Source organism: Athene cunicularia (assembly GCF_003259725.1).
Source record: "Athene cunicularia isolate RWA chromosome 1 unlocalized genomic scaffold, athCun1 chr1_part2, whole genome shotgun sequence".
NCBI classification, from domain to species: domain Eukaryota; kingdom Metazoa; phylum Chordata; class Aves; order Strigiformes; family Strigidae; genus Athene; species Athene cunicularia.
The window spans coordinates 30570676-30596245 of record NW_020799092.1 but is presented as its reverse complement, the minus strand read 5'-3'; the positions used below and the strand labels follow the sequence as shown (position 1 = coordinate 30596245).

General features: G+C 36.4%; 1 protein-coding gene across 3 annotated transcripts in view; it reads left to right on the top strand.

Moving 5' to 3' along the window:
- Positions 1 to 25570, top strand: part of SCYL2 (SCY1 like pseudokinase 2) — a 39381-nt gene that overhangs the window by 2898 nt on the left and 10913 nt on the right. For 2 of the 3 annotated variants that reach the window (XM_026867907.1, XM_026867905.1), the window contains exons 2-12: positions 5271 to 5428; positions 9283 to 9427; positions 10023 to 10172; positions 10787 to 11008; positions 11882 to 11998; positions 14185 to 14310; positions 15733 to 15909; positions 19236 to 19247; positions 19377 to 19499; positions 21326 to 21439; positions 21920 to 22052. In XM_026867907.1, the coding sequence (XP_026723708.1) occupies positions 5271 to 5428; positions 9283 to 9427; positions 10023 to 10172; positions 10787 to 11008; positions 11882 to 11998; positions 14185 to 14310; positions 15733 to 15909; positions 19236 to 19247; positions 19377 to 19499; positions 21326 to 21439; positions 21920 to 22052 (1477 nt within the window). The remainder of the gene's footprint in view (positions 1 to 5270; positions 5429 to 9282; positions 9428 to 10022; positions 10173 to 10786; positions 11009 to 11881; positions 11999 to 14184; positions 14311 to 15732; positions 15910 to 19235; positions 19248 to 19376; positions 19500 to 21325; positions 21440 to 21919; positions 22053 to 25570) is intronic. The other variant, XM_026867906.1, reaches the window with a different exon arrangement.

Here is a 25570-nt window from a genome sequence, read left to right as displayed (position 1 = left end):
ACTATTCGAGCTTTAAACGCTAATTAATTTTAAAACTGAAATAGTTGTATAGTTTATGACTGAAACAAACTGATGGGAAAGTAGTGTTATAAAAAAAAATTGGCAAGCTTCTAAAACCCCCCAAAATCTGGAGGAAAATCTTTTTCTGGCAAAAGACCAGAGTAATATCAGAGTGCTTTCCAGTATTTTAGTTCAGAGACTATTTTCCTTTGAACAGTAGGAGGCTTTGGTAAAACATCATGTGTTTGCATATCGAGTAACATTTGATTATTCATTAAAAAAATGTGTGAGTGCATATGGGTAAAATAAGGAAAAAAAAAATGAAAGGGAAAACAAAGTTTCTAAAATCAACCATTCTGACTGTTACTTTAAAATCTCCTTTGCTTTTATGTTCATGGTTTAGTCTTTAACATTTAATTTAATTTTTTTCTACGAGAGCACTACATCATTCACTATACCAGGATAGATGGTGAACTGTAATTATTAAATTTTTTTTGGTGTTTTTTTTTCCCTTCCTTATTGGTTCTCTGGCATTATTACTCCACACAGTTCAAAGTGCCATTGAAAATAGAAGGATTTGAGTTTCTGTCATATTCATCACTATAGCGCTTGCATGTTTTACAAATACTGTTAACACATGCTTTCTCAGTATGGAATGAGATGAATAGGAAGAAGTATTGCTATTCCAGTATCATTACATTTCCACAGCTTTTAGAGCCTTTAATTTAGTTTACATCTCTTTCAACACAAAAACCCTGTGTCGTGGTTTAACCCCAGCCAGCAACTAAGCACCATGCAGCTGCTTGCGCACTCCTCCTCTCTCCCAGGTGGATGAGGAGGAGAATCAATAAAAAGTTAAACTCATTGGTTGAGATGAGAATTATTTAATAAATAAAATAAAATGTAATAATAGCTAATATAATAATAATAATGAAAAGGATTATAATAAAAAGAGAGAGAAGTAAAACCAAAGACAAGTGATAAACAATGCAACAGCTCACCATCCAATGACCAGTGCTGGAGCAGCTATCTGCCCCTCCGGACCAATTTTCCCCTGTTTCTATACTGAGCATGATGCTCTGTGGTGTGGAATATCCACTTGGCTAGTTCAGGTCAGCTATCCTGGCCCGACTCCCTCCCAGCTTGTGCACCTGCTTGCTGACAGAGCATGGGAAACGGAAAAATCCCTAACATAAGTGCTACTTAACAACAACTAAAACATCAGTGTGTTACCAACGTTAATCTCACACTAAATCCAAACTACATCACTGTACCAGCTACTAAGAAGAAAATTAACTCTATCCCAGCTGAAACCAGACACTCAGTGTGTTCTGAATTCCTGTCTTCCTCTTAGGGGCAGGAGAGAAAGCATGACATGCCTCAGTTGCCTGGTGGCCTTTTTTTGGGTTAGGGAGGTATTTCTCTCTCTTTTGTCCTTCCTCCCTTTCTTTTTGGTTTTTGGTTTGTTTTTTTTTTAGCAGTTGCAATGGCTAAGATAGGATCAGGGGGGTTGTGTTTTCTTTGGTTTATAAGGTGTTTATGTGGGTAAATAAGGACACATATTTTAAACTGTCGGTGTATTTTTCATAAGGAATGCAGGATTGCAAATGGACTTGGAGGATGTGGTGGGTTGACGCTGACCAGCAACCAATCACCCACATAGCTACTCACTCATTTCCCCACACCCAGCAGGACAAGGGAAGAAAATAGGAAGAAGAAACCCAAGAAAACTCATAGGTCAAGATTTAGACAGTTTAATAGGTGAAGGAAGGGGGGGGGGGAACAAGCAAAAGGAAATTGCTTACCACATCCCACAGGCAGACTGATGATCAAGCTAGTCTCCAAACAACAGCCACCTTGGGTGCCAAAACCCCACTTCTTCCTCCTCTACCCTACTTTTTATCACTGAGCATGATGTTATATGATATGGAATAGCCCTTTGGCCAGTTCCAGGTGGCAGTCCTGACACTGTCCCATCCCAGTCTCCTGCCTACCCATGGCCTACTTGCTGCAGGGGCAGAGTGGGAAAAAGAGAAAGCCTTGACCCTGTATGAGACATGTTCATTGACAGCCAAAACATTGGTGTGTTATCAACACTGTTATAGCCACGAATCTAAAATGCAGCACCATATGGGATGCTATGAAGAAAGTTAACTCCATCTCAACCAGACCCAGTACAAAGGAAAACTGCCCAAAGAATCTGGGAAAAGGAAGTTGGGGCATTTAGTGATTAAAACTACAAGAATAAAAAAGCTTTATGAAGGGATATGTTAGTGACTACCAGGTCTTTGGGGCAGTGGTCAACAGGATTCCCCTGAAATACACAAGCACAATTGAAGAGAACTGATTTACACTTCTGTTCAGTGTCTGAAAGTGTTCTAGATGTGTTAATATGATTATATCCCAATTAAATCATGCCCTGTGTCTTACATGTTGTGGACAATGCTTGCTCCTGTTTGCACAGGTGACATTTAATTCCTTAGCAAAAGCATTGTAGAACTTAAACACTGATCTTTTCAGTGATTCCTGTTAAAAATTCTAAATTCTTGACAGTAACAATATGTGTTTTCTTGAAGGTCTAAATCCTAGCAAATATTTACAAGGTACACATCATAACATACAGCTGTCCCACTGTAATCACTGAGCTTTACCTAATGCCACTTTGAAGTAAAGCACTTGGCTTAAACATGTGGGAGATGAGACACAAGGTGCGGATTATGTCATATTTGTGAGCAGAACTCACAAATATGACATAACTTAGATCTCTTGATTGGCCAGTCTAGTCCTCTACATACTTGTTCATACCTCCTAACCCAAGTAGTAATGTTACCAGTATACTGTGTTGAGGCAAGAGCATGTTGAGCAAGGTGTATATACTTCCTATCACATAACAAATGAAAGTTTGTGTCATTAGAGATAAGGGTTGTTTTGTTTCTACTTTTTCATTTTTTTGTGGAGAACCATCATATTTTTTTAATATATTTTAGTCTTTTAATGTTAAATTTGGTTTTATGTCACAAAGTTGGAATTGTAACACAACTGCAGAATTAAATAAGTAGTCATCTGCAAGAGGAAGCTATTCTTCCTTCAGAACTATGAAATGAAAAAAGTGGAAGCTCCCCTAGAGCTTTCTGTGGAAAGAAGTAAGCTTTTGCAGCCTTTCATCTCAGTAAGTTTCCATGAAAGTAAGTCCAGGAAATGGAATCCCTGTCAACTACAGTTGGTAACCCTCCTTTTGGGGGTTGAGCATCAGTTCTTGTAAAACAGAAAAGGAAAAACAGGATTAATGTGTTCATAGTCAAGATTTGACAGAGTTATGTGGTTCACACAGTGTAAAACTGTGAAGACTTTTAAATGTTTCCAAGCTTACTATATGGTTTCAGTAATTTTTGTGCATTGAGAATGTGTTCTGTGGCCCATGACTCGGCTGTCAGTTCATTCTTCTGTACAATAATATCTGGTGACCTATGGGGGTTAAGATATTATATTATTTATATGGCATTTTGCATATAAAAAGCAGCGCCGATTATAGAATTGAATTTCAGTATGCCATATTTTGAATTATTAATATCAGCACGCATTTAACATTTTAGTGTTCAGAGATCGCTGGGTGCTTTCTTCTTGTATCAGATGTGTTACGTGAAAATGAAGGTGTTGAAAGCAAGTTGTGACATAGCTCAAATGATTTTGATTTTTGACAGTCCACCATAACTTAAGTCTACAAAATCAATGGGATAACAATAATTTTCATACCTAGAATACTACAGTTTCATACACATACTATATGTGAGCTAATTTTGGATCTGTAAAGGTTCTATCAAACTTCAAACAAACTATGCAAGATTGCAGAAAGCACCAATAGAACTTATTTATTACCATCATAAAATATTCAAAACATAGCTGATGTCCCATACTATCCAATTTAAATATTCACTTTCTGATTTTTTTGACTTGCTGTTAAACAGAAGTTCTTTCAGAAGCGTTATATTAGTTTGAACTTGTTATTGGTCATGTACTGCTCAATACATTCACATTTTGTACTGGAAAAGGTGTATTTTTTAATTGGTTCTTTCCTGCCTTGTGTCAATGTTAATGTTTGATCCATCACACTTAAGAGTTAGATAAGAGAGCTGGTGTGGATAAAAGCAGGAAAAGTGTACTTACTTGAATTATAGACGTTCATCTGCTAATGGTTTAATGAAACAGGTATCAGCTAAAAAGTATAAACCAATTTTTTGTGTATTGGACTGAATTTCTTTTTTAATATAGTCTATTTCTAGAAGTCTTTTTTAAAAAATCGATAATTTAACTGTTCTTGTGATATTTAAATTAGAATAATAGTTATAAAATGCAGTACAAGAGCATAGATCTCCTCTTGGGACTGAAAGCTGTGTTTTCATATTTCCTGCTGGTTTCTAACCTTTATTATTATTCAGAGTGCTGTTGTAAGAGTTTAAGAAAGTCTCTGTTTCATTGCAGAGTTTTAAATTCCTTTTTAAAAAAAATTGTTTTATTTCTCTTTAATGGCTTTCAAGATTGTGACATAATCTAACTTTTTATTTCACATCCACCTCTGAAATTTCAAAGTTTCATACAAATGTTTTCATTTTCTCCCACACTGTTTGCAGGAGTTGATTGAAAGAATTATTCTCTCTGGTTTTAACATCTACTGCATTTCTGGGTCTTCTTTTTACACATGTTTAAGCATTAACAAATTCTTAATGTTTTATCATGTGAATGGTCTGATCAGGTTAGTTGATTACTGTGACTATAAATTATCTTTCATGAATGTCTAGTTTCAGGTTTGGAGCAGAACACTGAGACAGAGTCCGGTCTAATAATGTGCCACTTGGTATATTTCATGCCAAGTGAATGCATATATGCTCATAATATTTTAATTGTTCGTAGTTGATGTAAATGCTTTCATTTACCTAAAATCAAGCTGATTTCTGTCCCATGGATCTGCTGCTTTTTCACTGTGTAGATAGTGGTTATAGTTTATGTATTAACTATTTGTAAGCTATAAGGAACAGAAGTACCTTAATTCTTGAAATATATATTCCAGAGGCTATATACAGTAACCTGTGTGATTATGTGATTATGACTGGGACAAAGTATGGACAATATGTATATATACATACATATTGAAATATTTACTGCATTGGTGGGATTGTACTGTTGATTCAAAAATGTGTGTGTTTATGTAATGGTGTATAGGCTTGTTTTTTGGCTGTGTTATATACTGAGTGAATTTTGTCGCTTATTTTTAGGAAGTGGCTGTTTTTGTCTTTGATAAAAAGCTAATAGACAAGTATCAAAAATTTGAAAAGGATCAGATTATTGATTCGTTAAAACGAGGTGTTCAACAACTAACCAGGCTTCGACACCCTCGACTACTTACTGTTCAACATCCATTGGAAGAATCCAGGTAAGATGTAGTGAAGCTGAGAACAGACTTTCTTAATCATTGTTTTGTTATTGGACATAAAATATCTGGAACATTTAACACATACATCTGATGAGATTCAAAGCCATAGGATGCATTTCTGGTGTGAATCTAATTAATAATCTATTGCATGATTTTAGTCCAGTTGTAGCTATAAGGCTACACATGACCCTTAAAGCATGAAAATTTGGTAGTTCAGTTAATTTCACTTTTGAAGAATTCTCTTAAAAATTGTTTTCTTTCAAAAGGTTGTTCATAAATTGGTTCCATTTATGAGATGTATGTACTTAGTGCATGTAAGATTGGACATTTTATGTAAATAGTATGTACTGTGGCTGCATATGTGTTTAAAAGGTACTCATGCCAATTGAGGGAGACAAAATTCAGTGTGGTTTAGTAGTGCTTATTTGATTTATGTAAGGTTGGCCACTATGCACAATAATGGGTTAATCTTATGATTCAACTGTCGTGATAACAACACACTAAAATCTAACAAATAAAATGAAGATTTCATGTTAAAATACAAAGCTGATCCTCACTTTACTGAGGAAGATCATGAAGGGTTTTTTTCCAAAGCAGTTTTTCTAAACGGTAGCCTATTAAAGATTTATAAACACTACCTTTCAAACTTCTACATTTTTGATTGTGTCTGTAACCTGTATTTTTCCAAATGTATTGGCTTTTAGGAGCTGAGAATACTGTAGGAATGCTTCTTCATCTTTGTGATGCCTACTTTGGGAAGGATTTCTTGGATTAAATGACACTTGCATATTCATATATATCTTTCCTCCAGTACAAAATAACGTTTTGAATTAACAAGTGTTCAAAGCTGTCATTGCCCCTGTGGTTCAGTATGCCCCTCACAAAAGCCTAAGGAAGATTAATTAGGTAATTGAAGACAGCTCTCAGTTCTCTACAACAGTAAATAAACTATTACATGCTAAAGGGCCTGGAGTTATCTCTGTCATAGTGTATGCAGGTGAATTCCAGAGGAGATCCCAGGCTTTCTCCTAAAATTGTCACAGTATTTTGATTGACTCAGCAACTGCCTCTATAATTCTTTTTTCCCTGAACTCTTCAGAAGAAAAGGCTAAGATTCATACCTTGGAGTGTTAAGAAAGCTTTGGTGGTGTTCTTGTGAAGAATTTAAGTCTTTTGAGTAAAATTAACAGTGTACTTATATCAGAGTTATCATTTGTGAGTTTTTAGAAATGTCCTGGGCTTTACTCCAACTCTTTTTCTTTCCATACTCAGCTACTGGTAGAAACGCCAGTAGCACAAAACCCATCCATTTGCTTACAGTGCCAGAAACTGATGGAACATTTTGGAGGGAGTTCATAAAAGAAAAGTTTGCTTAGAATATTTGTGTGTGTAACCTTGTGCAAGCATGCTGTAAGATTTCTTTAGAATTGGAGGTCTTTCCCAGAGTGCTTATTCTTGATGAAAGTTGTCACGAACTCCTTCTGGCTAGACTGTACCTGGTCTTTTTTTCGTGTCTCCAAAGTAACATACAGTTGTGTTGAACTGCTTGCAAGTCACCCTTTATTCCTCCTTTGTCGAGCAAAAGGATGTTTGGTGTGCCTGCCACCGCTGAAGTAGATATAGAAAGAAAGACCATACCTTTCTGATCCTAGTTTGTAGGAGGCTTTTCCACTATTAATAGAATGTTTTTACTCCAGATTATTGGTATTCAATATAATTATATTTATTATAAATATATATTATATATTATGTTGTATACATTTTTACATGCATTTATATAATGAATATTTATTTATATTAAATATTTAATATAAATACAATTTATTTACTTAAAACTGGTCTTGAATGACAGGTGAGCAATAATTCTATATTTAACTTGTTATTGGAGAAAACTATAAAAAAGACAAATTACAAGTTCACTCATAATGTCATTACAACCCATTAAAAATAGTAGTAGTGGAAAGAGTCCTAGATACTTAATTTGCTAGACATTCCATCTGTTGCAGTCTTCCCCAGAGCATATGCATTTTTGGTCATCACTTTTAATTTTAACTTTTCTTTTTATTATGTTACTCTGAATTTCATTTTTGCTATTATTCAGGGAACTGTTAAAGAAGCTGCACTGTATGGTAGACATTAGCTTCTGCAGTATTCAATTGCTTTAATTAGATTTGCTCCATCCTTCCTTTGCTGTGGATTGGGTCCTTATTTAATTAGCTTCTAGAGTAGAAAATAAACAGACATCTTTTTATTCCCTCAAAACAACAGAAATCAGAGAATGTATGTTATGAAAACCACTGAATAACTGTTCCCTAGCCTAGGTCTTTTCTATCATCTATTGCCTTAGCCATAACTAAATATATAAACTCTGTGGTAAAGTTGAAGTCAGATTGAAAATGAAGGACGCTGTTTTTCTGCGCTCTGATTCTTTCTTGTGATTACTACATAAACAAGTATTATAGCCCTAGCTCTGTTAATAGAAACATAAAAGGGCTGGTGTTAACAGAATGGTAGGGAGGAAGGAAACAAAGCAAAGACATCCTGTAAGGTTGGCTGACATCTATGATTCAGTGTATTTTAATTTTTAGTTGTTTTTCCTTCAGAAAGGCAGTAGATAAAACTAAAGTAAAACTAAAATCTGGATGAATAATAGGTTTGTGTGTTTCATCAGCCTTATTTTCCTTTAAAAAGCAAGCTTACTGATTATTGAGATACATAAAAAATATGTGGTAGATTCATGCTGAGGTGTTGTGTCTTCTGTGACATTTTTAGGGAATGAGCAAAAAGTTAGGCTTCTATCTTCTTGCCTATAACTTTAAATTAAAAAAAATATATATTACTGCTAATTAATTTCAGTTTTCTGTGTTCATAGTGATGCAGTATTTAGTGTTCTCATTAATAACTCATCCTTAAACCAGGTGTGTGTGCTACCATCCATGTAATGCTTTCTCCAGAAAAACTTTAAAACAATTAAAAAGTGAGATGCAATAACTGTCTGGGGCCTCCTGCTCTATGTAGACCAGTATGAAGCATGTGGATGTAAAGAATGACTCTGTCTATGTTACATGAAGTTTGTGAAATGTTGTGAGACGTACATTATTTTCTGGACTTAGAAATCTGAAATTTTGACGCACAGTGTTACAACCCTTTACAGTGTTACACACTTTGTGTGGCAGTTTGCTTCATCTATGTTTTTCCAATACCATTGACACAAAAATGCATAAGCAAGACCTGTAATTTTTCTTGAAGAAAATAATAGATAAAATAAATTAGAAAATAGTCACTCTGCAGTTCATACAACATTTGTGTTTGCACCTCTTCATTTGCAAAGTAGAGGAATATTCAGGTACTACCTTACATTATATTAATTTTGTTTCTGATCATTGACTGACCATGATAAGTATTGCTTCAGTGAGGGATGTCTGAGTTTTAGGCACAGCTAAAAGCCTGATTTTGCAAGTTTAATAATAGTAAGAATTATTTGTTTGATTTTCCCAGATCAGAGAAGAAAGCCATTGTTTTGTGAAGACTTTTTATGAAGCATTGTGTGCATCGTTAATAATACATATGAATGTTACAGAATATAATAAAAATTCAAATAATGTTGAATACTTCACATATTTATATATTTATTTTTGTATTTTATTTATATATTTTCTCTATATACTACTATATACTCTATATACTACACTCTATATACTAATAAGGATTCAAACCCTGTAATATAACATGGCTTTAGGTAGCACTAAGTGCTCTGGTAATGTATAATATGATGTTTGTATGGTTCTTTGTTCACAGACAAGAGATTTATTACATTCATTCACAAGAAATGTTTGTATGTATTTCCTCTACAGGGATTGCTTGGCATTTTGTACAGAACCAATCTGTGCAAGTTTAGCTAATGTTCTTGGCAGCTGGGACAACCTACCTTCTCCTTTACCATCTGACATTAAAGAATACAAACTTTATGATGTGGAGACTAAATATGGTTTGCTTCAGGTATGACATAGGTTGTCCTTATAATTTTCTTGTTCTTTTAGTATTAATGATTGGTTTTCAACGTTTGTAAACTGCCAAAGTTTTGTCTGTCTATAGTAAATTAAATGATTGGAAAGTCAGAGATGATAGTGCCCTGATCACTGTAAGTATAAGAGAAGATGAACATACGAGGCTCTAAGTTGCTACTGGTTTTGATTACTCTGACATGGAAAATACAAAATTGAATTAATTTTTATTTTCTGTATAAATGTCTGTGCTACAGCTGTCTCTCCCATATGTGAATTTTTTCTTTACCTTCTGTGGAGGAATAGTAGCTTCCATGTTTTATTTGGTGAATATGTTGATAAACTTTGAAAAGCACTTTTGTTCTTATGCTGTGATAGTTGGTCAGCATTAGTAATCTCATCTGCTGATTACCCATCTGTGTTTAATTTCCTTCATACATAATTTTTAAAACTTAGCCTAAAATTTTGGTGAAAAATTGTGTCTTGGGTAACTTACCAATTTAACCACAACTACAGGAACAGAATTTTTGTAAATGTTGTAGGATAATTGGAGAAATATTTAACCTGAAATAATGATCTTTTATTAACAGGTTTCTGAAGGCTTGTCATTTTTGCACAGCAGTGTGAAAATGGTCCATGGAAATATTACTCCTGAAAATATAATATTGAATAAGAGTGGAGCATGGAAAATTATGGGCTTTGATTTTTGTATCCAGTCAACAAATCCATCTGAACAGGAGGTAATAGATTTTTATATTTATCATCATTAAATTTCAAATTCAGATCTTTGTCTGAAACCAATTTCATGACCTTGCATTTCAATACAGTATAATTTATTTAATATTTACCTTTATATTTTGTTGGCAGGAAGTTTATAAGCATCTGGCACAGGTCTGGACTGAATTGCTACCTTTGGTCATCACAGAAAAAGAGCCTGAGTTGGCTCAGTGGAGTCAAAATAGTCTAGTGATGGTTTCAGACAGAGACTGAAGCCTGTGCCACTTCTGCTCACCTGCGTGTTGGATGCCATGCAAAGTTACCTAATTTAGTCTCTTGCATCTACCCATTGCCTGGTTGCTAACTCCTAAAATGAATTCCCATCATAGCTCATGTTTCCATCTTACAGCAGTGCTTTGATTTTACATTACACTTCCCCACTTTAATATTCAGAATTAACTGCATCAGCTAATCACTCTAAGCTGACACAGATTCTTAATAGTTTTGCCTTACTCCATTTCTGTTTCATTCAGAACCAGATTTGAGTGGATTAATTATTTTCTGCTGCTTGAGTTTCTTATTTAAAATGTTGTTCAAAAATTGCTAATAAATGTACTTTATTTTACTTCTTTTGTAGCCAAAGTTCGCTTGTAAGGAGTGGGATCCAAACTTACCATCCTTGTGTCTTCCAAATCCTGAGTATCTGGCACCAGAATATATTCTCTCTGTGAGCTGTGAGACAGCCAGTGACATGTACTCTCTAGGAGCTGTTATGTATGCAGTGTTTAATAAAGGGAAACCAATTTTTGAGGTCAACAAGCAGGATATTTATAAAAGCTTTAGTAGACAGCTGGATCAGGTATTTGTTCTATTTGTGACTGTTATTCATTGATATTCGTGTTTGAAAAGTTACTGTTTTAAAATAGATTTAAGTATTTAGAACACAACACCAGTGCTCCAACATAAAGCAATCTGATGGTATCTTGCCTTGCATGATGTTTTTTATATCAAGAAAAAAGAATCTTAGCAAAATACGGAAATAAAAATATGTGTAGAGAAGGTTACATGTACCCACTTTATAAACTACAAATTTCATTTTTCACCTGATTTCTCTGTAAACCTGTTGAATACTGGTCTCCTGGAGTAAATACTTTACCTGTTGGGGTTAACGGTGTGAAACACAAAGCAGTGAGTGACCTATGTAGGACTGTTGAAGATGGGTGAGTTCAGAGTGATTTGATCACTTGACATTGCAGTTGGTATCCTCTGAGCTATCAGCTATTTCACGTTCTTTGCAGACTGAATATTAGCAGAAGACAATTACTTGGATCAGCTGACATAATGTGTGTTCATATGCAAGTTTCCTTTGTCATAACTTCTTTGGGTGCCCATTGCTTTAGCTTATGTACTGTGTTTTAATGTGTGTAGACAACACCTCAGATAATTACATGTACATGTTTAAAATACTGAGTTTGTGTTTTCTGATAATCTGAACACAATGAGAAGTTGGAAATAGGTAAATGTGACCTGAAGCAGGTATGCTGTTGGGAGACAGCAAGAAGACTATGAGGGATCAGGAGCAAATGGGTTATGAAAGGGGAGAAGGGAGGGTACCAAGGGTGTGGGTAGAAAAACCATCAAGAGGACAAAGTGTAGTCCTGTTGTATATTGGAAATAGTTTTATGCAAGATTTTCTGACTTCATGGTGCATGTGCTTAAATTACTTATGCAGCTGAGCCGTTTAAGCTCCAATACTCTTCAGAATATACCAGAGGAGGTGCGTGAACATGTAAAGCTACTCTTAAATGTAGCTCCAGCAGTGAGACCAGACGCAGATCAAATGACTAAGGTCAGTTTATGGAAAATACAGAAGCCATAGGAAAGAGGAAAAATAGTGCTTGATTTGTAGAAACAATAGAGCTATTTTAAAGTGTTTTCCTATTAATTATTTTAGTTGAAATGTTAAATATTATTTTGGAAATAATGATGTTAGTTGATGTCAAAAGTTGTCCTTACACTGACCTTTATTAATAGAGAAGAAGCAGGTGCTGAGACAAAATTTGGAATAATCTTTCAATGCAGCACTATTTTGTTGCTTTCCAATACAGATGGAAGTATTTTCTGTGCTATGTTTTTATACAATTCAGTCTTTAAAACTGTATTTGAAGGATTTTTAAAGCCATGAAATGATAAAGGGCAATAAATGTAAGAATTAACTTTTGGCTTGTGATTTTTGGTGTCTTCTTAAATATGCAGAAGAATAGCTTAAAATATATTTGGAGCTTACTTGCCATAATAAAACAAAAATTAACTGCAAGTAGGATAACAAGTTTTAATTTGACAAACTTTTCCTTCATGTTCCTATCTGAAAGTAGAACTTAAAAGCATGATTCTGCCTTTGTCTTACACCCTATTTTGTCATATCTGATAGCCTTTCAGGTTCTTGCTTATAGGTTTGCTTAGCTAAGCAGTTTTCTTCTTTTTCTGTCATATAAAATGATAGTATGCAGGCAGAGAAATCGGTGTCTTAACAATTGGAAGAAATAGTGAGTGAACAGGTAGTAGTTCTGCCAACATAAACGCTGAAAGATGGGAAGTGAGGAAACTGGCAAATGTTGCGCAAGTATCAACTCACTTGTCTGAAGGACTACAAAAACAAATCTATAAATTGTTATATTGTCTCTTTTACCACGTCTGCACTACAGACTGAATTGTAAGGTAGAGATATTAGAACTTTAGTCTAAAAGTAATTTGTTATGGCCAGCATGACATGAGCTAAAATGGAGCTTGACATTGGCACATTTACCTTGCTAGTTTTTACTAGTTTGTGTTAACCTTTGAAGAATTCCATGATCACATACATTTTGGTGTGTGATCTAAGAAGACAGAATTTAAGTCTGCAGTGCAGGCTAGTTTGAATTCTCTGCTGATAGATTATTTTCTTCTATATTACCCCACTCCAGTTGCATTTCTGATTCTTTTTTTCTTTGTTGCCCTGCTCTTATTGGCTTCTCTTTCTGCCTTACAGCAGAGCTTCTCTAAATGTTTTTGTTTTGCACAGATTTTTCAACTGAAAACAAGTGTCTAAACAGTCTGAGAGACCATGCTTGTCTTTAACTATTGTCAGCCCATGAGGTTTGATCTGTCCCTCCCTAAAACTGAGAGCTAGCAGAACGGAGGAATGTTACCCATGGAAGTTTTTGAATACAGAACTTTTCATTCCAGTCTGTGTAGGTCTGGGATAGACACACTTCTCTATTTGTTCATTTGCTAACTGAAAGGTTAATATTTGTGGCTGGATTTTTATATAAACAATCTTGTTATCACCATGTATTTTTATCAATCTATTCATTAATGATGAAGCAGCTCTATCAGTATTAATATGATATACCAGGCTATAAATGAAACCCCCTGGTGTTTTCTTGGTGCCATCTTTATAAGCCTGGTCTATGTATATTTCTTGTTACACAACACTTAAGAAGGCCTGTACCTTCTTTGCTGAAGTAATACAAACATGGGAGATCATGTGAAAAATTATAGTGGACAGGATTTACAAGTGGGTCTGAACAGCAGAGAGAAATTTATATAATTACACATTTGTTGCATATAAATGCTTGTTGATTCATTATAAGTTTCCAGAGATGATAACCAGATCTGGATGGCCTAGGAGTTAATCCTTTGTTGTAATATTAAATAGCATAATTATTCCTAGGAGAACTTTTAATCAAGGTTTTTACTTTTCATTCCATTTTTTGTAGACAAAAAATTATTTCATATACAGTAAGCTGGGTACACATAACATGCATGGGTTTCTTTAAAATGCTAGGAAAACTCCATTTTAGTAATCAACCTTTATCTGTGAATATTCTGCTACTTAATATGTTAAAAAGTACTTTTCTAACTGTTCATTGCAGGCACATCATTGTCAAGGTTTACTATAGGGCATTGAAAACGTAGATGATTATACTTTGGAATCTTTGTAACAGTGTCAGTGTTGTCTCTCTCCAGATCAAAAGCTTTTAATCTTATTTTTAGATACCATTCTTCGATGATGTAGGAGCAATGACACTTCAGTACTTTGATTCGTTATTCCAAAGGGATAACCTTCAGAAATCACAGTTTTTTAAAGGGCTACCAAAGGTTCTGCCAAAGCTACCTAAGGTATGTCTGTATGATGTCTTGAAATAGTTTAAAAACATGTGAACATCTCTGAACATTCTGAATCTTGGGATGATGAACTTTTTACAGCATTGTACCATAGTAGACTGCCATGAGACCTTCAGAATAGAGTAGTAGAAAAGAAGGGGAGATTACAAAATAGTTGGTGTGGAAATACTCCTCAGCTGTCAATAAATTTTTAAACAAAAAATGGCAAATTGTGCTATCAGTATGTGTAAGGAACCACCATTTGCATGTCCTCTTGTAGTTCATCCCACTTTGAAAGGGTGTTGTCTTCTCTCCACAAGGCTTTCCCTTTGTTTCTAGATGCTATCGTAGCTCTTTGATGTCATCTTGCCACCTTTTCTCCCAATCAGATTACTTCAAGTTTTTTCATAGCAAGGCAGTACTTTGATGTTGAATGATGCAAAGCTTCCTTCCGTCAAAAGACTTTCTTGTGCTAGCAGTGGCCAGAAGCCTCAAAGGCAAATGTCTGTCATTACAGATTTCCTCTGTGTAGTGTTAGACACTGTGTCTAGTCTGACTCCTCTTCCTTTTGTGGTATTTTTTAATTTGTATAAGTCATAATGCATCTTTGATATAAAAATAGTATTAGATTGCTACATAATAGAATAGCTGAGCTTCTCAACCACTGCATTTGATTTCTTTTCATTTTGTTTTGAACTACACAGTGCAAAATTCAGACTTCATATTTAATACTTCAATTTAGTAATATTTTTCTTTGATCAGAAATCATTGATGCTTTGAATTTGGAAATAGATGGGATGTATTTCACCTAACTTAAGGCAGCCACTGACTAACCTAATCTTAAGGACATTTTTTAATGTCTTGAAAGTGTATTTTAGGAGGAAGGGGACCATGTGCCCTTGAACTGTGTATTTCTCTTTATTGATTTTAAAAGCATTTAAGGATGTCTAACTCTACAGTAGACATCCACAGTGTAAAATACCTATGTCATCAGCAGAATTCCATTTAGGGGACTTAAGAGTTTTACAGGGAAGCTATAGTAGGATTATATGTGTGTTCAGTGAGTGATGTAATACTGAAAAATTGGTTGGGAGGGGAGGAGAGGGTCTTTTTATGGTCTTTTTTACAGAAGGCAGATAGATTTTCATAATTGATGTATGTGGCAGAAAGTCTTATTTTCTGTACTGTTAATTGCTTTTTGTTGACCTTCACAGTTACAGTCTCCAGTTATGTTCTGAGTGCAAACAGAGAAAAGTTAGCAAAGTAGCACAGTGTAAATTAGCTGGAGTATACTGTGAAAATAAAGAGTCCCCAACTGAACATTATCTGTCTGCTCTTTTATAAATATCAGGTTAATACAAAAGCTGTTGAACTGGCACAATAGTAACTTACTGTAATACAGTACAATGTGATGCATGCTTGTTTTTCTTCTTTTAGCGTGTTATAATTCAACGAATTTTGCCTTGCTTGACTTCTGAATTTGTGAATCCTGATATGGTACCCTTTGTCTTGCCTAATGTTCTCCTAATTGCTGAGGAATGCACCAAAGAAGAATATATCAGGCTCATTCTGCCTGATCTTGGTCCTGTTTTTAAGCAGCAAGAACCAATCCAGGTATGCTAATGTTCAGATCACAATTTTTCTCTTTGTTTTTTTTTTTTTTTCCCCAGAAAAATGACTAATTGTTCTGTTTCCCTTTTCCAGCTTCACACAGGTTGCTCAACCCGCTCTGTAGTTGTCCAGGCAGTCAGTCTTGATTTATACAAAATAGATTTTTTTCCAGGAAATTCACAAAGCCTCTACCCCTGCTTTTTTAGATAGGTTTTCTGAAGGTATATTTGCATTTATAGCCAAGATTAGATTAGCAAAAAAAGGAAACAATTTACCACTCAATTCTTAATTTTGGTTGGTTGTAGAAGGTATATTTGTAAGCATTTTATCACTTACTTGGCCAATCTGAGCAGAGTTGTACAGTACACTATTTGCACATATTCTGCCAGTAACTGAACCTTGTTCATATTGCTGACACTGAGATCATGGGGTGGAAAAAGTTATAACTTTGATGGTCTCTTAAAAATGCTGTTTATTGATGATGATGATGATAATAAAATAGTTTTTATTTGAGAGCTGTGCACAAATTTGTGAAATTTGTTTCGACAAATGTATTGTGTAAGTAAAATGCACTTTTTTTCAGTTGCATAAAAGTAGTAAGACACTATCATTACTATAAATGAGCAAAACATTTGCATCCTTTTGTCAACACCATATGCATGATGATTCCTGAGAATTTTGTTGCAGTTAGGCATTGTGCTTCCACAGATAAAAGGCAGCTATGCATTCCTTCTAGCTTACCTTGTTTTAGTGCTTGATGCTGTTATTTCTCTGCAGAGCACTTAAGGAACAAGATAAACACAGGAATTAATAAATAGACCTTTTATTTCTGGGTTTCAGAAAACCGGATCAGAGAACTCTCATTATATTGGGGAGGGGAAAAGGGGGACAACAGTGTAACTGAGAATACCTCAGAAAATTAGAACTACTTAATGCTGTTTACTTTTGGTACACTGAGGCTTTATGTTAGCTTTGTTCTTGTTTTGAAAAAAATTAAATGTCTAACTAACCGAAAGCCAGTGAGCATCTTATTGGTGCTGCTTCATCCTAAAAGATAACATTGTTTTTTGCTACCTTTAACATCAGAAAGTTTGTCGCAAAATTGTATCTGGAACATAAAGGGCACAAAAGCTGTTTTATTTCTTGAAAAATGAGGGAAGATAAATACAGACTTGGGGTCAGCTTGTAAAGAACAAGCTTTGTGAAGTTTTTTTGTTGCTTTCTAGATACGATATATTCAATTGTTAGGTTGACATTTTTAATGCACATTAAGTACTAGATGGCTTATTCCACTGCTATTTCTGTGGTCTTTTTATATGGCAAAATTTAAGTAATCTAGGACAGATGTTCAAAGTTAATATATGAGGAATTCAGGAAAAAAATATAAAGGTTCAGAGGACAGAATTCCAGGTCTGACTGTGCAAGGCAAAACCATCCAGTTCCTGTGTGTTTGTAACTCATGGAGAGGGGTGAATGAAAATTCAGTATTTAGTTAAGCTACTCATTCATATCGTACTCTTGGAGTTAGCATGGAGTAAGAGGTGTCCTGTAAATTAACGTCCTAGCTGACATAGCCTCCCAGTGTAGAGAAACCCTTAATTTATATCTAGGGGAATCCATAGAGAGTTAGCTTATAGTTTGCTCTAAATTCTTATTCTAATACCAAAGTGCACCCTGACAAACAAGCACTGGGCTCTGTATTAGTGAATGAAGCACCTCTTTAGCATTATTTAGAGTGAAACTTCTGCTGCTTGCGTGTGTGTCTGTGACTGTAACATCTTACCTTTTATCTATTTAATTAGAAACTATCACATATGACCCTAGAAAACTAAAAATGAAAGGGATTCACTGGAACAGTGTGAAGTACATCCTAGTTAAAGACTGAAAAATAAAAAATTATTCAGCTTCATGTTATCTTAGTTGAAGAGCATTGACAGCAAGTGGGAAAAGGCTGAACTGCTTCTGTGAAACCTAAATTACTATATCGTATAATTTTTAACTTAAAAGTAGTGTTACATGTTCAGACATCTGGTTCTTATTTTAAAGGAGCTTTTCTAGTTTTCTAGTTGTTAAATAACAGGTTTTATTCACGTCCTCTTCAAACTTGCAAAAACAATCAAATGATCATTCTCCAAAACTATTACATATTTAACATATAAACTGTCATGCCACAGTACTACAGGGTTGCTAGACAAGAGAACAGTGTTATGAGCACATGTATGTTTCAAAAAGCCAAGTTTAGGATAAATAAAATTCTTTATTCAAGAATAATGATAAAAACTTTAAAACTGATCTCATCCATCTCGCCCTAATTCTCCCAATTTTGGGGATATTGCATCAGAATCAGTGTTCATGGAATGAATGAATGATTTTGTATGTATGTGTACAGTTTAGGTAATTAGAAATATACAGTATGAAAACACACATTAGCTGCAGTTTAAGAGAATTTATTTTTCTTCCCTGTAGAGGAGAGCAAGTGAAAGGAGGAAACCTGTAATGTGGTCTTGGTACACTTGTATTACTACACTTGATGATTCTGTTTATTTGACATACAAGCACAGATTGCTACATATTTTTAGACTTAAAAATTGAAATCTTTTCCTCATGAGAAAGACTTGGCTTTATTATTAATGTGATACTATTCACCACAATTTATCCATCTAGTCTAACCTATTTTCTAAAAGGAGTCTAGATGTCAATGGATAGTCAATATCACCTGTATCAAGTTGTCTCACCTGTCTGAGATGAGACGTGAGTCTTACAAGTTACATAGTTCTCTGTTGGAGACTGAGTCTGGGTGAGTAACTTAGAATAGCAGCTAATTTTTAGATGGCTAAGCCTAAGCAGGGTGAATCCCAATACGTAAATGTGCTATTCTAGTGTTCCCTTTTAGGTTAACATGATGTGGATTTTTTTTGTTTGGGATTTTTCATTTTTATGCTATAGAATTTCCATGTAAAATAGAATAAAGGTATTTTGTGTCCATATAGTAGCTGTAATATTCTTTTCATTGTGCCCCTATTTTGATTCTAGATACAGATGGAATACAGCTTTTATATGCGGAGTTGTGATCAAATGCTTTGAGGGCAGAATTTGAGCCATAGCTTTTTGAACGTTTAGCTTTTTCAATAGTGATGTGTATAAAGATTTTCTGTGGGTGGATTTTAACAAAAGACCATGTTGTAAATAGAAACAGGACTCCTTCCTTAGTCATTATGATTTCATATTTCAGAAGGGTTAGTCTAGAACATGCATACTTCATTTGATTTATATTTGCTGTTTTTAAAATGCAATAATATGTCAGTGTTTTTTGTCTTCCATGCCTTCAGGCAAGCAACATGGTAAGTGATCACATTTACTAAGTTAGAAGAAAACTTGAAATTTTTATGATATGATAAACACACTTTAAATTGTCGGTATATGTTTCTGGAGTTAAAATTTTGACTTCTGAATTGCCCTTTTTTTAATAGATCTTGTTGATCTTCCTGCAAAAAATGGACTTGCTTCTAACAAAGACTCCACCAGATGAAATAAAGAACAGTGTTCTACCAATGGTTTATAGAGCGTTGGAAGCACCTTCAATTCAGATCCAGGTATAGTAATTGCAGCCTTTATTTAAAACTTTTTTTTCTCTTTTCTTTAAATTGGCATGCCAACTTTTTGTACACTCATGTGTTTGTTTACTTGGAAGAGAAAGGATAAAGTTGTATAATATTTCTGAATGTTGAAAGAGATGAGTGTTTTATTAAAAAAATTTATTTTAGTAAAAAAAAATTTAGTTCTATTATTTTCCAGGGACGACCCATTTGACTGTTGTTCTAATGCTCTTATCCTAAATTCTTAATAGCCACCATTGCAAAAAGTTGCATGTGCATTTATACTACATTGTCTGTTCAGCAGAAACTATGCAGGCATGCATTCTCTTACCAGTCAGTGAGAGGTGGCTTGTTTTGAGGCCCATGTGTGTTGACAGTTACCTTTTGAAGACCTGATTTGGTGTGAAATCATATTAATACACCTTCTGGTGATACTTTTATGTATCCATATTTTCATTTTTCTCTTTATGCATTCTCTAGCTGTCATGGTTTAGGCCGAGCTGGCAACTAAGCACCACAAGGCTGCTCGCTCACTCCTCCCTCCTCTCAGTGGGATGGGGAGGAGAATCAGAAAAAAAAAAAAAAATCATGAACGACAGTTTAATAACTAAGACAAAATAAAATATAATAATAAAATATAATAATATTTGTAATGAAAAGGGATATAACAAAAAGAGAGAGAAATAAAACCAATGGAAAAAAAAAAACAAGTGATGCACAATGCAGTTGCTCACCACCTGCTGATCAATACCCAGACAGTTCCTCATCCACTGTCTGCTCCTTCCAGCCAGTTCTCCCCAGTTTCTATAATGAGCATGATGTTCTATGGTATGGAATATCCCTTTCACTACTTTGGGTCAACTGTCCTGGCCAGGCTCCCTCCCAGCTTCCTGTGCACCTGCTCGCTGGCAGAGCATGGGAAACAGAAATATCCTTAATTTAGGATAGCACTGCTTAGCAATAACTAAAACATCACTGTGTTATCAGTATTACTCTCACACTAAATTCAAAACACGCTGTACCACCTTCTAGAAAGAGAATTAACTCTATCGCAGCTGAAACCAGTACATTAGCTTTCTAAGGTTCTTTTATTTTTTTTTTTCTTTAAACCATTCTTCTACTGGAATTAATTTCCAGTTCCCAGAAGCATTCAGGAGTGGGAGGGAGAGATAAATAAAGTATTTCTTAAAGAAGGATTTGGATAAACAGATGTGACTTTTATCTTTCAAAGCCTTTGCATATTATGGAGAAAAGGTTTTGTTTCTAAACACCTAGTGTGAGGTTTTTTTCCTGTGTCAGTAGTTTGGTTACTCAGGTATTACTTGCAACATATACTTAATATTGCGCTCTCTTATTTTTTGAGATTGGGCTGAAATGGCATTTTTTTTTTCTTACTTAAGTATGTTTAATCTTGATATGCTCTTTTATCTTTCAGCTTATCGTTGTTCTGCTGCAGTGATGTTGATAGTACTCATTCAGATTTGCTTGGCTTATGTAGGAAAATGTTAGTCTGATGTAATATAAATGTGTTTTGTGATATTCATGCTATCCAAACATTTTATTATAAATTTATGAATACTCTTTTTAATCCATTTTTCAAGATTCTGTATACATATCATAATGCTTTATTATTCTAGCTATTTTTAAGTGAGTGTGATAGATTAAGGTCAGCTTAGTTGCACATATTGCCTTAAATATTTCTTTAAAAGGAAAACTTAAGAAGACATTTTAAGCTTAATTTTGATCTTGAGTGTAATATTAGTACTAATTTTATAAAAAACATGCATGTTTCTTTTTAGACTTATGCAGAATTTTTTTTCTAGGAGCTTTGCCTAAACATAATTCCTACATTTGCCAATTTAATAGATTACCCATCAATGAAAAATTCCTTAATTCCAAGAATTAAAAATGCATGTTTGCAAACTTCTTCTCTTGCTGTAAGTATCCTAATAATTTTATCTCTCAGGCCATAGAAAATGTTATTACCTTTAATTACTTTGGCCTTTTGCTGTTGTGCCTTTAAAGAAAAATCCATCAGTGTGTTCTGTTTCCTTTTTGAGATCTCTTTTACTTTTTACAAATACAAAAGCACCATTTGCTTTTTTATTCTTAAAATTTTTTTTAAGTTAACAACTTCTTGTGTTAGTAATACTGTAAAAATTATTGAAGTGTGTTCCCCAATAATATGTTAACAATGTTCTGCAGAAAACCAATGGGTTTTTGAGCAGTGTGTAACTATATGTATCTTCCTTTTGTGATACAGGAGGGATTTTTTAGCCTGTCTTGAATTTTCTGATATGAATGTTGTAGTTCTGGTAGCACCTGTTTTCAACTAGGTATGAGTTTTTTGAGGTTGTATTTTTTTCTTAGGCAAAAATATAGTAAAGTGTTTGTTTAATTCTTATCATACTGCACAGGTCCGGGTAAATTCACTAGTGTGCTTAGGCAAGATTTTGGAGTACTTGGATAAATGGTTTGTGCTTGATGATATTTTACCTTTTCTACAACAAATTCCATCCAAGGAACCTGCAGTGCTAATGGGAATTTTAGGTAATTAATACATTCAACTTTCTCCTTTTTTGTGCTTTGATCTTGTAAATCCAAACACTTTCTATATTATCATTGTAGTGTTTACACAGTGTTTACAAAGTTTACTATTAAAAACTTCCTGTTTCTGGTTCTTAAGTATGCCCCTGTTCATATTGTTGGTACTTTCAAACACTAGTACATATATATTTATAGGCTTCAAGGCCCAGTGCAGTCCTGAGTACTCATTGCAGTTCGTGGGCTGTGACTCTTTCATGGACCATGTGGTCCACACAGACAGACGCTGTTTTCCACAGAAGATTAGATGATCTGTCTTTTTTTTAGATACTCCTGGAACTTTTAAGATGTTACTGCTTCATTCTCTTACCACTCTTGAATTGTCAGATACTATAAGTGGTTGTCTACATATCTACTGCTCTTCACTGCAGATTTTGTTAGACTCATTTTCTTGGACATTTAAGAAAACATGGCTGCCTTTGCACTGAAATGGAGCTTAGTCTGCCTGAGATTTCACAAAATACTTAACAAAACCTAATGGCTTGTTACTTCTGGAAGGGGAGGCCTCACACTCAGTTGTACATTCCTAGTGCCACTCTGCTGCTTGCCTAACTCAGGATGTGTGATTTTAACAACTTGAATGGGCTCAGGGAGACCAGATGACCGGAGTCACTGCCAAGGAAGAGTTGTGAATGCATGGCCAAGTCTGGAAGACAGCAGCTATTTCTCTTACTGACACGAAAGTACTAGACAAAAGACCATTTGTAACACTCTGAGCTGTACTGGCAGCAGCCCTCATCAAATACACTAATAATAATTGGCAGGAGTTAGTTGGGCTCATTGACAGAGGTTTAAACTAGATTTGAAGGGGTAAGGGGGCAAAACTCCATCCCATCTGAAGTGCATGTATACCAATGCACACAGCATGGGTAACAAACGGGAGGAGCTTGAAGCCGTGATGCAACAGGAAAATTATGATGTCATGGCTATCACAGAAACACAGTGGGATGTCTCCCATGCCTGGAGTGTGCCAGTTGATGGCTACAAGCTCTTTAGGAGGGATAGACAAGGGAGGAGAGGCGGTGGGGTGGTGCTGTATGTTAGGGACTGTTATGATTGCTTTGAGCACAGGTGTAGTGAAGACAGGGTGGAGTGTGTTTGTGTTAGAATTAGGGAGAAGGCCAACAGGGCAGATGATGTAGTAGGAGTCTACTATAGGCCACCCACCCAGGACAGAGGTGTGGATGAAATATTCTATAGGCATTTAGGAGAAATCTCACGATCACTTGCCCTTGTTCTTGTGGGAGACTTTTAACTTCCCAGACATCTGCTGGAAATACAACACAGCAGAGAAGGACCAATCCAGGAGATTCCTGGAATCTGTGGGAGAACTTCCTGACACAGCTGGTGAGGGAACTGACCAGAAGAGAAGGTGCCCTGCTGGATCTCCTCTCTGTGAACAGAGAAGGACTGGTGGATGATCTGGCAGTTGGAGGCTGACTAGGGCATAGTGGTCACAAAATAGTAGTGTTCTCTATTCTTAGAGAGGCCAGGAGAGGGGGCAGCAGAACTGCCATCCTGGACTTCCCAAGGGCTGACTTTGTCTTGTTTGGGCATTTGCTTGAAAGGGTCCCTTGGGAGACTGTCCTGAAGGGTACAAGGGTCCAGGAAGGCTGGGCAATCTTTAAGAAGGAAGTCTTAATAGCACAGGAGAAGGCTGTCCCCAGGAGCTGTAAGAGAAGCTGGTGGCAGAGAAGACCACCCTGGCTGAACAGGGAGCTTTGGCTGCAGCTCAGGGAGAAAAGGAGAGTTTACAGCCTTTGGAAGAAGAGGCCACTTATGATGATTACAAAAATGCTGTGAGGCTATGCAGGGTGGAAATCAGGAGATATGAAGCCCAGATGGAGATTAATCTGTCTTCAGTAATCAAGGACAACAAGAAATGTTTCTATAGTATGTGAGCAGCAAAAGACCAGGAAGAGCCTCCATCCCCTGCTAGATGCAGGAGGAAACAAGTGATGAGGAAAAGGCTGAGGTGTTTAATGCCTTCTTTGCCTCAGTCTTTAATAGCAAGATTAGTTGTATTGAGGGAATCCAGCCTCCTCAGCCAGAAGACAGAGACTGGAGAATGACCCCCCCCGTAATCCAGGAGGAGACAGTCAGTGACCTGCTGCATCGACACACACAAGTCTATGGGACCAGATGGGATACACCTGAGGGTGCTGAAGGAGCTGGCTGGGGTGCTCGCTGAGCTGCTTTCCAGCATTTACCAGCAGTCCTGGCTGACCAGGGAGGTCCTGACTGATTGGAAATTGGCCAATGTGACGCCCATATATAAGAAGGGTCAGAAGGATGATCCGGGAAATTACAGGCCTGTAAAATTCGACTCCTTCTACGACAGGGCAACCTGCTGATTCGATGAGAGAAAGGCTTTGGATGTTGTTTACCTTGACTTTAGCAAGGCCTTTGACACCATTGCCCACAGCATTCTCTGGTGAAACTGGCTGCTTGAGGCTTGGAAGAGCGCACACTTCTCTCGCTAAAAAACTGGCTGGATGGCCGGGCCCAAAGAGTTGTCGTGAACAGAGTTAAATCCCGTTGGCAGCCGGTCACGAGTGGTGTCCCCCAGGGCTCGGTTTTGGGGCCACTTCTGTTTAACATCTTTATTGATAATCTAGAGGAGGGGATCGAGTGCACCCTCAGTCAGTTTGCAGATGACCCCAAGTTGGGTGGGAGTGTTGATCTGCTCGAGGGTAGGGAGGCTCTGCAGAGAGACCTGGACAGGCTGGAGCCATGGGCTGAGCCGAACTGGAGGAGTTTCAATAAGACCAAAGGCCGGGGGCTGCCCTTAGGCCACAACAACCCCCAGCAGCGCTACAGGCTTGGGGAGGAGTGGCTGGAGAGCTGCCAGTCAGAGAGGGACCTGGGGGTGTTGATTGACAGCCGGCTGACACAAGCCAGCAGTGTGCTCAGGTGGCCAAGAAGGCCAATGTCATCCTGGCTTGTGTCAGCAATAGCGTGGCCAGCAGGGACAGGGAAGGGATCTTAGCCCTGTATTCGGCACTGGTGAGGCTGCACCTCGATTCCTGTGTTCAGTTTTGGGCCCCTCACTACAAAAAGGACATTGAGTGACTCGAGCGTGTCCAGAGAAGGGCAACGAAGCTGGTGCAGGGTCTGGAGCACAGGTTGTACGAGGAGCGGCTGAGGGAACTGGGGGTGTTTAGTCTGGAGAAGAGGAGGCTGAGGGGAGACCTCATCGCCCTCTACAGCTCCCTGAAAGGAGGTTGCAGAGAGCTGGGGATGAGTCTCTTTAACCAAGTAATAAGTGCTAGAACAGGAGGGAAAATGTCCTCAAGTTGTGCCAGGAAAGGTTTAGACTGGATATTTGAAAGTATTTCTTCCCAGAACAGGTTGTTGGGCATTGGAATGGGCTGCCCGGGGAGGTGGTAGAGTCCCCATCCCTGGAGGTGTTTAAGAGTAGAGTTGACATAGCGCTGAGGGATCTGGTGTAGTTGGGAGCTGTC